Source organism: Triturus cristatus, chromosome 11, assembly GCF_964204655.1.
Source record: "Triturus cristatus chromosome 11, aTriCri1.1, whole genome shotgun sequence".
In the NCBI taxonomy this organism is placed as follows: domain Eukaryota; kingdom Metazoa; phylum Chordata; class Amphibia; order Caudata; family Salamandridae; genus Triturus; species Triturus cristatus.
This window is the reverse complement of record NC_140594.1, coordinates 1,120,858,790-1,120,878,005: the sequence shown is the minus strand read 5'-3', so window position 1 is coordinate 1,120,878,005 and position 19,216 is coordinate 1,120,858,790. Positions and strand designations below refer to the sequence as shown.

Below are 19,216 nucleotides of genomic sequence, written 5' to 3'. Positions count from 1 at the left end.
ATTCCAAATTTAGGTTATAACTATAACTTCAGAATTCCTAATGATTTTATAGTTTAAATATGGTTTGTATGGAAAGAATAAATAAAGCTTGCCTAACTACATCTTATCCCTAACCTTTAATTTTAATGAATATATATATATATATATAGGAACACACACAGGAGCATATATATATGCTCCTGCTTGTGTTCCCACTCCAAGGATAGATTGCGGCACCAATCACCACAAGATGCCACTGTGGGTGCTCACAATTACTTATTAGAGCGGTGCACACAAATTCCTGTTGGGTATCTTGAGACATTTATACAGGAGCCAAAGTCCAAAGTGCAAAGTAAAAAAGAAGCTCATTCATGGCCAGAACGTTTTCGGCGTCATGCCTTCAACTGGGCATATATATATATTTCCTACTGGCAGTCGCCAGTAGGTAGTTATAGTTAGAACCTAGTTTCCATAGGGAAAGTGTTTTTTGATTTGCCAATAACTTTGGCGCCGTTTGACGAATCTTCACGAAATTTTCAAAACTAATTGTTCACTCAGGCCAGCTCCTGTCTTGAAAGTTCCTGAGTGATTCATCAAGGGAGGGGCCGAGAAAAAAGGGGGGTCCCAAAACGTGTGTTTTCTATGTTAATTTCCATAGGAAACTTTAGACACGGCTACAGCCTAAACTGCTGAACGGAATTACACCAAATTTGGAAGAGAGATGGCTCTTGGTCCAGAAAGCACACTTTTGTTTTGATGGTGTAATTCTGTTCAGTAGTTTTGGAGATATTTAAAGATTTACTGATATCGATATTTGAGAATTCTGAGATCTGATTGTCTGAGCCCTCCCGAACACGAGCTGGCCTCTGATTGGCTAGACGGAATGTAGAACAAATCAAAACATTCACCCCCAGTCAAGAGATCTGGGTTAAATCCATCATTCTTTTGCTCACCATGCCACCCCAGTTTAGACGTGGCTATATGCAAATCAGTCTTGACCCTGTGCCTCATGGGAACAGTACAGCCCGAACTGCCAAGCCAGGTGTCAAGAATTCCTGTCATACAAGGGAAACACGCCCTTATGTAAACAGGAGAGCTGTTACATAACTCAAGGGAAACACGCCCTTATGTAAACAGGAGAGCTGTTACATAACTCAAGGGAAACACGCCCTTATGTAAACAGGAGAGCTGTTACATAACTCAAGGGAAACACGCCCTTATGTAAACAGGAGAGCTGTTACATAACTCAAGGAAAACACGCCCTATAAAGGGAGGAACCGGGAGGTACAAGGCTGTTGGATATTGTGTTTACACCGACGTACCTGCTTCGTGAAGAGCAGTGTTCCGGAGTGGTGCTCCAGTAAGGCAAGAACGGAGGTAGGTCGAGTCGTTACTCCCTGGGCCGTGTCTTGCCCCATCGTCACCTGTGAAGGACCCGGAAGCTCTACCGGTCAACCATTGAGCTTCGCTTTTTGACTCGGCTGAGTCCAAGCGCAGTGGCGCTTTTGCTGGTTGGAGTCGTAACTCCCAGCCCGACCAGAGACACAGGGACTGCCAGCTGTAACGCACACCAGGAGGTGTTTGCCGCGTTACAGACTCGGAAGTCCACAGGATCGATCGAGCGGCTGCTCTCGGTTCAGTCTTCTTGCTTGTGATTGGGGTATCGGTGACGCATCACCAGGAGGTGACTCCGCGTCCCGGTGCAGTCTGAGGAAGAGGTTGAGCGGCTGCTCCCTTCAGGTAGAGATCCCGGCTGGGTGTTTCCCTGACTCCTCGATTCTCCCCAACACTCTTCGTGCCCCTCACAGCCTACCGATTGGCATTGTCGGCCATTTCATTTCTGCCCTCTGTTGGCATACGCCGGGATCGGCGTATATGCAGAGGACGGTTAGGACCATCCGTGCTGTGGGCTGGTAACGTACTTAGCCTGGAGGATTCCAGTGACTATAACTTTTGTTTGTTCTTTGTATTTTATTTGCCTTCATTAAAAGAACTAACCCTTCACAAGTGGTTGCGTCCTCATTGTCGTGTCTGTTAAACGATCCTGAGACGTTCAGGGCGTTACAAAATATCCGACCTTAATAACACTAACTGTTTCCCGGTCGATAACAGACATGGCAACACTTGATGATGTGCTGGCTGCTTTAGCGGCCATGCAAGTTGAAGTGGCTGCCTCTAGGCAAGAAACAGCCGATGTAAAAGCCAGACTGGATGCTATCCAATTGGACCCGCTCACGCCCAGCACCTCCCTCACGAACCAGACCCCTGCGGTAGTAGTGGAAATGCCGGTAGCCATCCCCTTGGCAACACCAGAGAGGTACAGTGGGGATCCTAACACAGTGCAGGTATTCCTCACACAAGTGGCGCTACATTTATCGTGCAAACCAAAGGCGTTCCCCACGAGTCAGGCTCGTGTGGCTTTCCTTATATCCTATTTGGCTGGAAACGCGGCACAATGGGCCGTACCTCTGGTGAGCAGGGACGACCCCCTCTTATGTGATTGGGGTGCTTTTCGCGAGGAATTCCTGAAGGTATTCGACAGAAGGGCTGACTCGTACACGGCGGACCGTGAAATGCTTGAGTTGAGACAGGGATCCAACGACCTGGTGCAGTATCTTAACTCGTTCCGAAGGCTGGTTGCGGAAACCAAGTGGCCTGTTGCTAAACAGACGGCGCTCTTCCATCAAGGGCTGTGCGATGAGCTCAAGGACGCCGTGGCTCATATTGACCCTCAACCCAAGACATGTGAGGGCCTTATCAACCTGGTATTACGGCTGGAACATAGGCTAAGTGAAAGAAAGGGGGATCATGGGAGAAAAGGAAAATCCCTTCCATCCTATGTGACGGTGGGAAGTCCTGAAACTTCCACCGCATCCAAGGGAGAACCCATGGACATCAGCGCAATACGAGCGAGCCTCACAGCCACGGAGAAAGAGTCACGCCGTAAACAAGGATTGTGCCTATATTGTGGCAAAAAAGGCCACTACGTACGTGAATGCCCTGCCAAACCGAAGACGTCACGTTATCGGGCCAACCGGTCGGTAACAGCCGTGGTGGACATACCGGCGGAAAACTAGAGGACTCCAAGACCAGAGAAGGGGCATCTCGGAGTCACTCATCCATCCCTTCACTTTCCAACTCGGTCACTAAGGGACAACGACACCTGTTTATCACGGTGCACGTGGGAGTGCATGACCAGTGGATACCCGTTGTGGCCATGGTGGATTCAGGGGCCACTGGCATGTTTATGGACCACAACGAGGCATGCAGGCTAGGGCTAGTGCTTCTTCCCAAAGCAGTACCCGAAGACGTCTATGCGGTAGACGGAAGGCGATTGGTGACGGGGCCCATCGGACAGCACACGGGGGTCCTTCCGATGAGATATGGGAGGAACCATTTGGAACAAATCGATTTTAACATCATCCGAGCGCCCCAATATGGCTTCATATTGGGATTGCCGTGGCTACAGAAACACAACCCCTTTGTGGATTGGCCAACACATCGCATCGAAATGACGTCACCGTATTGCATCCTGCATTGTGGAATAAGAACGGAATCCCTTGACGCAGATGAGAGCGGGAGTCAGACGGTGGCTACAGCGGCAGAAAAAGATGTGGCTCTCCCCCAGGCTTATCACAGTTTTGAGGATGTATTTGATGAGGTGAAGGCGGAAGTGCTACCACCACATAGACAGTTTGACTGCCAGATCGACCTGGTGCCAGGGGCCAGCGTTCCCAGCGGCAGGCTGTATGCCCTGACGGAGCCTGAAAACGTGCATCTCCGGGGGTACCTGGATAAACTCCTCAAGCTAGGATTCATCCGCCCGTCCAAGTCTCCGGCCGCCTCGCCACTCTTCTTCATCCCGAAGGCTAATGGGGAGCTGAGAGCCTGTGTGGACTTTAGGGCATTGAATGCGATAACCATAAAAAATCGGTACCCCTTGCCTCTCATCAGTGTACTTCTGGAACAGGTCAAGAAAGCTCGTATCTACACCAAGTTGGATTTGAAAGGGGCATACCATCTGGTGCGCATGAGGGACGGAGACGAGTGGAAGACCGCCTTTAAGACCAGGTTCGGCCTTTTTGAGTACCTCGTCATGCCGTTCGGTCTGTGCAACGCCCCGGCAGCCTTTCAGTACTTTTTGAATGAGGTATTCAGAGAGGAGTTGGATATCTACGTGGTCGTATATATCGACGACATCCTCATCTATTCGTCCAGTGTGGAGGAGCACGTACACCACGTCAAAGCTGTGCTCCAAAAGCTGAGGGAAAACATGCTGTTTTGTAAACTCAGCAAGTGTGACTTCCACGTCACATCCGTGGAATTCCTCGGAGTGATGCTGAGTCCAGAGGGACAGGAGATGGCAGAACGAAAGATCAAGGCGGTGAAAGAATGGCCGGTGCCCCAAAGCGTGAAGGACGTCCAAAGTTTCATTGGCTTCGCCAACTTTTACAGGCGGTTTATAGATGGATTTTCAGGAGTGGTGGCCCCAATCACACAGCTACTGAGGAAGTCCAAGGAGTTTGTCTGGTCCCCTGAAGCGAACAAAGCCTTTGAGGCCCTGAAAAGCGCCTTTGGTAAGGCGCCGGTGTTGGCTCACCCCGATCCGGATCTCCCCTACGTGGTGGAAGCGGACGCGTCGGATGTGGCGCTGGGGGCTATCTTGTCCCAACGCAACCACGACACAGGGGTGCTTCATCCCGTTGCGTACATGTCCCGCAAACTCAACGACGCCGAACGCAACTACCATATTGCGGAGAAGGAGCTTCTCGCAATCAAGGACGCCTTCACCGAATGGAGGCATTGGTTGATGGGGGCAAGACATGTGGTATCGGTGTACACGGACCATCGGAACCTACAGTTCATGACGGCCACTAGACACCTTTCTCCCAGGCAGCTGCGGTGGATGATCTTCTTTGCAGGGTTCAACTTCCGCATCACATATCGGCCGGGGACGGAAAACCGGAAGGCGGACGCCCTGTCCCGTCAATCTGCAGTTAAGGAACCATTGCCTGCAACCGAGCGTTCCATCATTTCCCCGAGGATGGTATTGGGGGTTATCCAACCGGATACTTTCCTGAGGGGAATAAAGAGAGGGATCAGGTCATTCGCATGGCGGAGGTGGCTCCTCAGTCACAGAGAATGGCAGCTGAAGGACGGGATACCCCTGAAGGGCAGGTGCCTATTGATACCCACGCCTAGGCTAAGGAAACAAGCATTCATCTGGTGCCATGACTCTCCATGCGCAGGTCATTTGGGCTTTGAAAAAACGGTGGCTAGCATGGGACGGCATTTCTGGTGGCCAACCATGAGAGTGGATGTCAGGAGGTGGGGACAGGAGTGTCCTACGTGTGCTACCATGAAGGCCGACCATGGCCGAACCCAAGGGCTCTTACATCCACTTCCGACCCCGGATAGACCATGGGATAGCATATCACTGGACTTCGTGGTGGGCCTACCGGTAGACCAGGGGATGACGGCAATACTGGTGGTGGTGGATTACTTGACGAAAATGGGGCACTTCATCCCCTGCAAGAGAGTCCCTACGGCCGGGGAATTGGCGTCACTACTCCTAAAGAATGTGGTACGACTGCATGGATTACCTGGGGTGATCGTGTCGGACCGGGGGTCGCAGTTTACTGCGCAATTCTGGAAGACTTGGTGCACTGCGCTGCATGTTAAGACCGCCCTGTCCACCAGCTACCACCCTCAAACGGACGGCCAAACCGAGCGCCTGAACCAAACGCTCAAACAGTATCTGCGATGTTTTGTGGACCAGGGCAGGGAAGAATGGGTCGACTTGCTATGGGTTGCAGAGATAGCCTATAACAACGCCACTCACAGCTCCACACAGTCATCTCCGTTCTATAGCAACTATGGCCAACATCCCAGGTTCTTGCCATTTCTACATCCGTTCAGAGAGGACAGGATTCCCGCCACAGCGGACAGGGTGGCACACATAAAAGACACGTTGATGCGCTCAAGGGCTGTCCTAATAGAGGCCAAGAGAAGATACAAGGCTGCGGCAGATACGAAGAGAAGGCCCGGGCCACTGTACCGCACTGGAGACTACGTCTGGATATCCACAAGAAACATGAGGTTTCGAAAGAACAGTGTGTTCCATCCCAAGTACATGGGCCCCTATCGAATTACCAAGTGTATGGGTCCCGTGAACGTGAAGGTGTGCTTGCCGCAGTCATTGCGGATACACCCTGTCTTTCATGTATCATTGCTCAAACCAGCACCCTCCAAGCCGTCTGGGACACCTAGGCCGGTATGCGTGGAGTCGGAGGTGGAGTATGAAGTGTCGGGCATACGGGCGTCCAAATGGCGCAGGGGGAAGCTGTGGTACCTGGTTGCGTGGAAAGGCTATGGCCCGGAGGAGCATTCATGGGAACCGGCTGAAGGGGTTCATGCTCCGCGCTTGGTCTCCTTGTTCCATCGGCGTTTTCCTGCCAGCGCTGGACCCGTGGGGAGCCGCTGAGAGGGAGGATGTACTGTCAAGAATTCCTGTCATACAAGGGAAACACGCCCTTATGTAAACAGGAGAGCTGTTACATAACTCAAGGGAAACACGCCCTTATGTAAACAGGAGAGCTGTTACATAACTCAAGGGAAACACGCCCTTATGTAAACAGGAGAGCTGTTACATAACTCAAGGGAAACACGCCCTTATGTAAACAGGAGAGCTGTTACATAACTCAAGGGAAACACGCCCTTATGTAAACAGGAGAGCTGTTACATAACTCAAGGAAAACACGCCCTATAAAGGGAGGAACCGGGAGGTACAAGGCTGTCGGATATTGTGTTTACACCGACGTACCTGCTTCGTGAAGAGCAGTGTTCCGGAGTGGTGCTCCAGTAAGGCAAGAACGGAGGTAGGTCGAGTCGTTACTCCCTGGGCCGTGTCTTGCCCCATCGTCACCTGTGAAGGACCCGGAAGCTCTACCGGTCAACCATTGAGCTTCGCTTTTTGACTCGGCTGAGTCCAAGCGCAGTGGCGCTTTTGCTGGTTGGAGTCGTAACTCCCAGCCCGACCAGAGACACAGGGACTGCCAGCTGTAACGCACACCAGGAGGTGTTTGCCGCGTTACAGACTCGGAAGTCCACAGGATCGATCGAGCGGCTGCTCTCGGTTCAGTCTTCTTGCTTGTGATTGGGGTATCGGTGACGCATCACCAGGAGGTGACTCCGCGTCCCGGTGCAGTCTGAGGAAGAGGTTGAGCGGCTGCTCCCTTCAGGTAGAGATCCCGGCTGGGTGTTTCCCTGACTCCTCGATTCTCCCCAACACTCTTCGTGCCCCTCACAGCCTACCGATTGGCATTGTCGGCCATTTCATTTCTGCCCTCTGTTGGCATACGCCGGGATCGGCGTATATGCAGAGGACGGTTAGGACCATCCGTGCTGTGGGCTGGTAACGTACTTAGCCTGGAGGATTCCAGTGACTATAACTTTTGTTTGTTCTTTGTATTTTATTTGCCTTCATTAAAAGAACTAACCCTTCACAAGTGGTTGCGTCCTCATTGTCGTGTCTGTTAAACGATCCTGAGACGTTCAGGGCGTTACACCAGGTCCTCCCTGGACCGGAAACAAGCATCCTAGGACCGGTTTCGGGGTTTCACCCCTCTTCAGCGAGGATAGCTTGATTCCAGTGGCACAGTGAGCCCAGGACTCACGTCTGAGCATACCTGGCGCACTTAGGGCGAGAAAGCAAATGACACACAATTGATGGACGGAATGCAGAACAAATCAAAACACTCATTGGCTGCCAACACTTCAAACCAGGAAGTGTTGGCAGCCATCTTGTGCTTCAGACCAAGGGAGAGGGAAGAAGGTAACAGAAACATCAAAAAACAAAAAAAGGGGGCAGGGTAGGAACACCCTGACCCCCCAGGCATGCTCAGGGACCCCCAGGCTAAAAAAAAGAATTTATTTTTTACATTTTCGACCGGGTCGCGCGTGGTGTGCGTACCTTGTCGAAAATGAAAAAAAAATTAAGTGCGGTCTTCTGCGCTTTGTTTTTTAAAGCCCCCGGCCATGTCTCGGGGGCAATCTTGAATTCTGTAGCGGTGGCCCATGGTCACAATGGCCTTGGACAAAGCCATTCCTTTTACTAGGGTTCAAGTAAAAAATAACGCCTCACCCTGGTTCACTGCTGCATTAAAAATTGATAAACCACTAAGTCGGGCTGCCGAAAGTCAGTGGAGGAAAACTAAAACCGAGGAACATCGTAGGAATTATAAGAACCTTCATTCAACCTATATCAATAACATTAAAATTAACTAAAAAGGCTTATCTCACTCAGCGCATAAATAACGCAGCACACTCCAGTAAAGAACTCTATAAAATACTGAAGGAATTTCCTCATCAGGTTGATGATCATAGTTATCACACTACTAATGTGATTAAATCTTCTTCTTTGTTGGAACCTCATAAGGCCCTCTTATTAACAGAGTTTGAACCTGTAACTGTCATCGAAGTAACAGAAAGTCTAAGTAGGATTAAATCTGGCTCTCCAGCCGATCCCTTCCATCCCCGCTCCTGCGCCAAAATCTTACCGCTGTGTGTAAATGCCTTAACTACCATTTTTAACACGTCATTGAATCAAGCCAAGGTTCCGCTGAGATGGAAACATGCTCAGGTCAAGCCTAGTCTCAAGAAACCTTTGGCCGACCCCAGTGCACCAGTAAATTACCGTCCCATTTCATTGCTCCCCTACTTTGGGAAGGTACTGGAGCACCTAGTTAATAAACGTTTTACTGCCCAGCTTGAGAGCCATGGCCTTCTTGATCCCTCCCAATCAGGTTTCCGTGCTGCTCATAGCACGGAGACCGCAGTTATCGAGGTAGTGGATAACATCAGGCTTGCCTTGGATCATCGAGAATCTGCAATTTTGGTCCTCCTGGATGTGTCTGTGGTTTTCGACACCATCTCCCACAGAACTCTGAAACATCGTCTGTGGGAGGTGGGTGTCAGAGGGAAGGCCTTGGACTGGTTCGAGAGCTACCTGGCTGACCGTTTCACTACAGTTTCTGTAGATGAAATGGTCTCCCGTACTTACCCAGTAATGGTCGGGGTTCCGCAGGGATCCATTCTCAGTCCCATGCTTTTCAACGTATACTTAACACCTTTAGCGGGTATCATCAGATCATACGGTTTTGAGACTCTGTCATATGCCGATGATACCCAGCTGCTCGTTACCTGTGATTCTGACCAGGATGGTGTTCAATCCCGTTTTAAGAGCTGCATGGTCCAGATCAATGATTGGATGAGCTTACACATGTTGCAGTTGAATGGCAGCAAGACTGAGGTTATCCTTTTCAGAAAAGCTGAGCAGTTCTGGACTCGGGACTGGTGGCCTACGGAGTTGGGCACTTGTCCCCTGCCCAAGCTAGCAGTGCGCAACCTGGGTATTACCATAGACAACTCCCTGTCTGTGAATGTCCATATTAATCAAGTGCTCGGAGTTTGTTTTGGGATTATGCGTAAGCTGAGAAAGATCTTTAAATGGTTACCCATTAAAGCAAGGAAACTGCTGGTCCAGGGACTTATCATTAGTCGTCTTGACTATGGTAACGCCCTGTTTACCGCACTTAATCAAGATCTACTTTCCAAACTTCAAATCCTTCAGAATACGGCTGCCAGACTTGTTCTTAACCTCCCCTCCCGTACCCCATCAGCTCCGACTCTTAAAACTCTACATTGGCTCTCGATTCGCCACAGAGGACGTTTTAAAATCCTAAGCATTACACATAAGATAATGCATGGTACTGGTCCTCAATATTTGGCTAAAAAACTTCAATGGTATGTACCTGGACGTTCCCTACGGTCAAGCACAAAATTCCTCCTTGCCCAATCACGCATTCGAACCGTCCGCAATGGTGGCAGATCCTTCTCGTACTTAGCTCCCTTACTTTGGAACAAACTTCCATTGGAGTTGCTATCTATAACAGACCATTTACACTTCCGTAAAAGGCTGAAGACTTGGCTTTTTTCTCAATAGTGTTCGGTATTTGGGTACTTTGGTCACTGTCTGTCTCTTTGTCTTGGCTGCTAGCGCCTTGAGACCTTTTGGTGATCTGTGCGCTCTATAAAAACGTTCGACATTGTGGGCCCCCGCAGCCCTGGGGATGGCCACCTCCCAAGGGCTTTATAATTTATGCGTTGGGGCACGTGGCTCTCCCCCCGGTAGCCCCGGGGACTGCCACCTTCCTGGGGCTTTATCATAATAGGGTGGATGGGCCTCCCGGGCCCCCCCAAGTCCCCAGGACCGCCACCTCCCCAGGGCTTCATTTAAATATGATTGATGGGCCTCACGTGCCCCCCAAGCCCCGGGGACAGCCACCTCCCCGGGGCTAAAATAAATAATAAATAGGGTGTGTGGGGGGGCTCGAGCCCCTCCACACTGCCCCGGGGACCACCACCTTCCTGCGGCACTGTTTATTCAAATGTGGGGGTCCGTTACGGACCCCCAGCCCCGGGGACCACCACCTCCCCGGGGCTTTAAACACTTGGGAGGGGGGCTGCGTGGCCCCCCTCCTGGATCCCTTGATGGCCCTGGGGACCGCCACCCCCCAGGGCTGGCTTTTGCAATGTCCCGGGGTGCCCACCCCCGGGACACTGCTGTTTGCTACGACAGGGCGGGAGCACGGCTTTGGTTTCCTGCACCACAGAGCTGGATTGCAGAGAGATGGTCCGAGGCCACGCCCCTTTTTACACCCCTCTGCAAAAGCTGCTCTTGGTGCACTGCTGGTGGGGGATGAGGTCCTCTTGTGTCCTGAGGACCTCAGGACACAAGTGGACTTTATCCTTTGAGCAGCAGTGCGCCAGAGTGGTGTAAAAATGGTCTTGGTCTTGGACCACCTCTCTGCAATCCAGCTCTGTGGCGCTTACTGGAGGTACCTGGTGGGCAAGTTGGCACCCAGGAACCCTCGGTATTCAAGGGGAATTAATTTCCCAACTTACAACGCGCCAGGGGGTGCGTTTGCAGAGTGGTGGAGAAAGGGGGTGTGGCCTGATATGAGAAGTCAGCAATTCTGCTGTGTGGGACTTATTGGAGGTAATCGGAGGGGTAGTTAGCCCTCAAGGTCGACGTTGGGGGCTAACTACCCCTCTTGTTACCTCCAGTAAATCCCACTCAGTGGGATTACTAAGAGGTGTTCGGAGGCCAAGCTCACCTTTCTCCACCACTCTGAAAATGTGACTGCTATGTTATAGTTAGAAATTGGCATTTAATAAAACCTTTGAAATTCACTGAAAAAACCATAGGTTTCAGAGACGTTATAGTTAGAAATGAGCATTTAAAAAACCTTAGAAATTCACTGAAAAAAACATAGGTTTCAGGGAACGTAATGGTTAGTTGGACATTTCTTTAGTAAAAAACAAGAGCAATTGGCTGGTATAGTTAATAGAGCTAACTCTAACCGCGGCAGTGCAATGCACTGCTGATGATGGCACATATTCCATCACTCATGACATGCTCAGTGACAACACTGATGACATCACTGATGACATTATCCACGTGATCATCTAATGCACATCCTCAAACCCTAATAAAACCTTTCATACACCCACTCTAAAATACAGACTACCAATATCAAAACCATAGTCACACCAATAGCAGTTAGTACATACCTGCTCAGTGATTCATAAATCTAGTCACCCATACACGCAGTCATTCATCAATACAGCCACTGATATATCCACTCATACATCCATATAGACACTCACACACTGCTACTCACCCAAAGAGTTACTCAAAACCCTAGTCAGTCACCTAAAGAATTAATTACACTGCCATTTACTCACCTATACAGTTATACACACACCACGTCACTTATTCATAGAGACACGTACTGTCTTCAACAATTACTGACATAAGCACACACTTATCAATGCAGTCACTATCACCATCACTCACTGTTACATATACTCACTTATATACTCCAACACTCACAAATACTGCCTTTCACATATGTAGTTATTTACACATATACCACTAACACATCCATTCACTCATCAACACAGCTATACGTACACTCACTCACCGATACACTACCTACCACACGCACTTATAAACACATACATCCAGTGAATCACCCACTCACACACCCATGCAGGGAGTAACACCCCCCCCACCCACACAGACACTCAGGCACCCATACAGGTTCTCAGACAACCAATCATTCTTCAATATACCTTAGCATATATAGATATAATGTTCTTGAAATGTTTAGAAACACTTAGTCTCTGGATGATGTCATCAGTGATGTCATTTGAGATGTCATGAGTGATGTCATCAGTGATATCACTGAGCATGTCATGAGTGATGTAATATGTGACGTCATCGGCAGTGCATTGCAGGGGCGCGAGTTATAGTTAGCTCTACTAACTATAACAATCGAATTTCTCTTGTTTTATACGAGTGAAATGTCCAACTAACTATAACGTCCCTGAAACCTATGATTTTTTCAGTGAATTTCTAAGGTTTTTTAAATGCTAATTTCTAACTATAAAGTCCCTGAAACCTATGTTTTTTTCAGTGAATATAAATATATGTTAAAGCTGCGTTGCTCCTTCCGTCTCCCCTCGCCTTTGGCAGAGGATCGCTGCAGCCGGCGGAGCGCGCCGGATGTTTACTCCATTGATCAGTTAAATGAAGCAATCACTCAGAGTTGTATTCCTCATCAACTGAATAAACCATCTTCTGATGAGGAATACAACTCTGAGTAATCGCTTCATTTAACTGATCTATGATATATAAATATATACAAAACAAATTGTTTTAAGTTGCATACCAATTTATTTCTTTGTACAATGTATTCCTCTTATCCAGGTACACCACGGTGTCCACAACTTAAGTGCAATGATTAGCTTTCTAAGTGTTCAGATTACGTTTTTTTTTTAAATACCTCTTTAATGAAATTTATGTTTTTGTGCATTTAGATGTTGAAATCATTTGCTAAACATTGCAGGTGTATATTAAACTCTGAATATAGGCTTGTAAAGTCACAGCAAATTGCTATGGTCTTCTTAGGATGTTAAGGAAGATTCTCCCCCTTCTTCCTTTTGATGCCAGACGAATATTGGTCCAGGCACTTATATTATCTTGCCTTGACTATGCAAATGCAGTCTATTTGGGTGCCCCATTAGGAACCACTAAGATACTGCAAATTGTTCAGACTTGTGCAGCCCGCCTTCTAATGAATATCCCCAAACGTGTTTCAGCCAGACCTGCTCTTGGTTTGTTGCACTGGCTTCCTATCCAGGAAAGAACTAGGCTTAAGGCTATGTGTATTGTTCATAAATCGATTTCTGGAAAGGGTCCTCCGCTGTTTCAGTCAATGCTGCAATTTTACTGCCCCAACAGAGCTCTGAGATCCAATAACAAACGACTACTCGCAGTTCCTATGATCAAGCGGTCACGTACTGGAGATCGGCGGTTTTCTTATAATGCAGCCAAGTTTTGGAACCAGCTTCCCGAATATCTACGACATGAATCTAGCAACCTTAAATTTAGGAAGCAGCTTGAAACCTTCCTCTTTCCATGATCAGTTTATGTTTACAAGGTGTCACGATAAGCGCTGGGATGCCCTTGGGTAGCCATGCGCTATACAAGTGTATATTCAATACAATTCAATACCAGCTCTCTTCTGTTTAACCTGGCTATGAGGTATACTTCACTCACAAAAGGTTTCAATCATATGTGAATTACATGATCCTCCTCACATATATAAATATGCACTCATACTACTAATGTTACCTATTATCTGTCCTATACAAAATACATGCACTTTAATTAAATGGTGGTCAATAATACTACTTTAGTATATTAGAGTAAACCTAACTACTAGATTAAATAGGACTTTGTTAGGCCTGCAAATACCCCTAATGGATGGTTTGACACTAAGTTAACTGGTATAGCTAGCCTAAAATATTTCAATGGAGGCTGAGGAAAAACTGTTTAAGATGTTTAAAAGGAGTTTTAATTGCTGGCTAAAAGGCAGAGGCCAGAAGAAACCAAGTGGTGACCAAGAAGAAGCAGGGAAATCAAGTCATGGCCGCTTGCCCTAAATATGGCATAGCGACTGCCACTATGACCAGATGACCGAGTGGTGGGTGGGTTATTAGGTCAAAGGTTTACACCGACAGAGTCAGCTGTGGGTTTAAAACCACCGGTTGACAGAAGTTTAAGCAGAGGAAGGGGACCTCTTGGTGAGCAGGTTGGAAGTCCAGCCATTTACAGTAGGACACAGCTTCACAATACTCTACTTTGGTTCTCAAGACCTTGCAAAACTCTCAAATCTCTCTTGGAGAGCAGACAGATTCCATTAATAAAATTAAAAAGAATTTCAACCAGGATTAAATATTTGACACCTTTTCCACCACAGTGAATGGAAACAACTTCTGCTAATGTTAATATGCCAGTGAACACATATTCTGATTGGCAGAAGAAAGTTTATACGTAAACACATAAGCTCCCACAAACATGCATGTCATGCTGTCCAGTGATATGCCATACCTGTTGGTCCAGAAGTTGTGCTTTGATTAGAAAGGACCACCTGTGCAGAAACGAGAGCAGCTGTTGATGGATCCTTCCCTGTTACTCCTGTCCCACTGGTGTTGCTGAGTTGTACTGTTGTTGCCGCTGCAAAGGTTAGCATGGCCGATGTTGGGGGTGCTGCAGAAGTGTTTGCTTGAATGGCACCTTGTGTGATATTGGGATTTTTCAGCACTGTCACTGCTTGCAATGTAGTGTTGGTCTGGTTTGAGCCTGTGGAGATGGCAGCCACTGACACGTTTCCTGACCCAAATGTAGAAAACGCAGCAGGGCTTGCAGTGGGTGTTGGCTGAGAAGCATTTGCAGTCTTGTTAGGGGAAGTTGTTGTCATAGTGCTGGCCACCATTTGGACTGTGGCCAGTGTAGAAGAGTTCACAAATGCAACCTGAGACACTGTAAAAAATTAAGAGCAATATTTTTAGAAGCACTTTTAAATTAAATTCAATCAAATTCATTTGATGATCCATTGGATTTTATATTAGGGTTAGATTTCCATTAGATCATTCATCAATCAAGGAAACCTTTACAGTTCATTATAGTTTCTAATGCGAAGGCTTTTTTCCCAACATATCCCTTTAAATGTTGACAACCCCATAGAATGATCAAGACATGTTCTTATTGCTTTTGATATCTTTCTTTGTTAGATATCCAGCCCATTTCTTTCTTTTTATCTGTTTAGAATAATCATTCATATGCTCACAAAACTCATTGCTATCTCGCCATTTATTCACCATGAATTCTGGAGTCACATGAGTATGTGCCCTGAGCGAGAGTGTGTATGTTACATGGCTTGTTGGAGAAGCATTAATTGTCCATAATTCTGTTTTGTCATGCTACAACAGGAGTTCATGATAATAAACTTCCAGATTATGGCACTGAGGCATCTATGCATGTAAAGTTATTCAAGTAATGAAAGACTCACTTGAAGGGTTCCATAGACTTTGTTGACCAGGATGAGTACTAGGAGAATGGTAATTGTGATAATGGTTATCAGGGCATTATTCCTGGACCTACACAACTCATGGGTGGCTAGGTAAACTTTGGGACAAGTATTGATCTAATTCCAGTATTGGTCTAATTTCTTGAACCACAGACACCAAATCCTACAATAAGTTCAATGAATTGCAGAGTTCCTCATATTTACTTAAAAGTTGACTTTTAAAAGGCAACGAGCAGAGGGGATTATGTTTGCCCTTTTCTCAACTATGGTCAAAAGTAGGGCGGAGATCTTTTGTTTTCACCTGCCTTGGCCTTGGGAAGTTGGGGGAATAAAGTGACCATCCTTCAGCATTGCTCAAGGCCGTAAAGGGTATGTCATGCCATTCCCACATGTTGCAAACATTGCTCATGGGCTGGGAAATATTTGGTCCTTCCTTGCATCACCTAACAGCACGGGTATCCTTTAGCATCCCTGCCTTGCTCAAGTATGGAAGGTGGAAAATAACACCCCTAAATAATTGTAGCTATTGGGGCAGCAGACAGCATTTGTGACTATGGCACTATGCAGTTGTCTGCTGTCCTGGGCCTTCTCACTATCATTTTCCTAAAGGAAATGAGGAACTGGAACAGCTGAAATGTGAACTAGACATTATTCTCCATAGCTAACAGGTCACCAATCATCTCAGTTCACCCAAAATACATGATGGTTAAACAAAACAAGGAGAAAAACATCCATCACAGCACAATGTACGCAAATACCAAAAAGGATATCAGGTGATCTGGTGACATCATACACTATGAGCCAAATAAAATTTCCTGCAAGAACTAAAATGAAAGGGAATTTAAATTTGATGGTTTGCAAAGGATATATAGAGGAAAAGATTAAAAAGGCATTTAGTGTACAGTAGTAATATTACACATGTACTACAAAATGCTATTCACAATCCATCGTGTGGAGGCCTGAGCCTCTTTGCCTTCTTCTGCTGCTTACATAAGTAAATAATTTAGGTGTGAATATGGGAATAACCAGGGGGAGTGATAGGAAAATGGGGATTAATTACTCAAAAATGGGGGAGGTTTAGTGAAATGTAAGAAGGGGTTTAGGGAGGGACATGCTAATACATACACCCACAAAGGAGTAAGACCATCGCTATTCACAAACTACACGTCTAACTATAACACAGCCTTAAAGGTCCCAAAACAGGCATAGATGCACGCCAGCCCTGAAGTAAGTCTAGCGCCACAAATGGACACTCACAGGTACTGCAACATACTTGCATAGAAAATAAGGGAGTCAGGGAATTAAAATAGCCGCCCATTGGAAATGATGATATAATAATTATATTATTTCATCTTGCAAATTATAGAGAGATATATTTATTTATTGATAAAATGTTATAGAAAATAATTATTAAAATGTTATAATTTTGACAATTAATTGATAAAGTATTTTTAAATGTTTTAACTTATCAAACATAAAAACATTATTTACATAAATTATCTAAAATTGAATTCAATGTATTAAATATTAATTACAAATAAAAATAATAGTGAGGGTGGCATTTTGTACTTTCTATTAAAATAAAGAGATATAAAATAATTAATATATTGAAATTATTTAATATACATTTATTTTGAAGAGTTAATATGTTGTATTGTTATTTTGTTAGTTCTAGCCTAAACTAATTATTTTGAATCCTTTTACATGTATGTTTTACATTTAAATACTCTAAATATTGTTTTTTTAACTAACAAACTACATTAATTTTCCCTATACTTTCCCATTAAGGAGATTTTCGCCACAGTAACAGAGCTCTCTACCTTTGTATGGAACGTTACCAGTAGTAATTGTACACTACTGAATTCTTACCCTTGGATATCTCCACTGCCTGAACTGAAGGGTGAAGACGTGTAAGTCTACACTTAGGTGTAAATCTACGCTCCGAATGGTGATTAGTACAGTGCAGATTTACACAGGATGCAAGAGTAGTTTTACACATGACTACATTTATATGTGTACATTTACGTTTGTAAATAGGCATCAAAATGTACGCATTAGGGTCCCTCCTTGCACTTGATTACCCACACCATGCAAACTAACAGTTAACTCTCACCCCACCACCACCCGCTCCCAATGCCATACAGGCTTTTACACATATAATACTGCATTATTCAATCAATGTATACAAAGTGCAGATGAGCGTTCCTTCAAAGTAAATACAACACTGATTAAATGTTTTGCAATGCACACTGAGCAATTTAAACAACAAACTGTAGATATGTAAAAAGGTAAACCAGCTCAATTGGGAAAACATATTGAAGAGTTATCAAACAGTGAAAGACCACCCACATGATTAGAAGAGTGAAAGCACCTCATATGTATTCATTTTTAAAGGAGATGCACAGACTGCACCAGGATGTTTGTAGCAGAAAAACGTCATAGGAAGACAAAAAGAGAGAGTGAGAGCTGTGGTCCTGTTGCAACATGATAAGCCAAAAGCAAGGAACAAAGAAAGAATATGCCAGAAGACAAGCAACATGATCAGCCAGGGGCAGGGAGCCACTTTAATTCAATATGAATGTGAAAGAAAAGATGATCTTCAACATTTTGCATCTGGGGTCCTATTACATATATAGGGTGGACTGTCCCTGTTTGTATCATGGCGCACCTTCAAACGGCCTATTATGTTGAATGTGCTGCCCTAAGGGCAACCGCAAACTCATGCCCTAGGGGCGGCGGATCCAAGCGAAATACGGAGCAGCTGCTTCAAAGCAACCCGCCTGCACTTATAAGAGGGGAGAGAGATCCCCTTCCAAACGGATGCAGTGAGTGACTGCACCCGCCTTCAAGGTGATGTCTGGAGGGTCAATAAGACTCCTTTGACGCCCCTCCAGAGGTTCCCAGCCTGCGCTGCTGCCTAGAAGAGCAGTTTTAAAACTACTAGTTCGACTTTGCCATTTAAACTTATTGCAAAGCCCAAACGTCCCTTAATGCTCTCTCTCTCTCTCTCTCTACATATATATATATATATATATATATCCATAAAGAAGAAGCACCAACGTTTGGAGGCCCACACGCATCCGTGTAAGTTTATTTAATTTTCTCTGGCAGCACAGAACAGAACCTTAACACACTCAAGCAAAGTAGCCATAGTAGTTCCAACGCGTTTCGGGCGTCACCGCGCCCTTCTTCTTGGGAAATGGCAAATAGGGAGAGGCAGCACCATGATTTTTTATCTGCATTTAGAAGTCCCGCCTTCTGTTGTCACCGCTATGTAGCATGGTACTTGTAGTGGTTTCAATACAATCCAACTGTAGTAGATTATGCTGCTCTTTTCTCCTCAAATGAATAAAACACCACAGTGGGGTGCTCAAATGCTTACGGGGAATGTCTGTGCTGATCTCGATCCAGGGAAACATCACGTTGCTCCTCTGGTGTCATTCGAAGTAATGACACCGGACCCGCTCTTCCGCGGCGGGGGCTCTCCGCGACCCAGTGCGGGCCGGTAATAAATCCACAAAGAAGAAGCACCAACGTTTGGAGGCCCACACGCATCCGTGTAAGTTTATTTAATTTTCTCTGGCAGCACAGAACAGAACCTTAACACACTCAAGCAAAGTAGCCATAGTAGTTCCAACTCGTTTCGGGCGTCACCGCGCCCTTCTTCTTGGGAAATGGCAAATAGGGAGAGGCAGCACCATGATTTTTTATCTGCATTTAGAAGTCCCGCCTTCTGT

The 19,216-nt window shown here is 46.3% G+C and overlaps 1 protein-coding gene across 2 annotated transcripts in view; it reads right to left on the bottom strand.

Moving 5' to 3' along the window:
* Positions 1-19,216, bottom strand: part of LOC146786155 (uncharacterized) — a 248,697-nt gene that overhangs the window by 98,893 nt on the left and 130,588 nt on the right. For both annotated transcript variants that reach the window (XM_085635676.1, XM_085635677.1), the window contains exon 7: positions 14,501-14,932. In XM_085635676.1, coding sequence (XP_085491802.1) covers positions 14,501-14,932 — 432 coding nt within the window. The remainder of the gene's footprint in view (positions 1-14,500; positions 14,933-19,216) is intronic.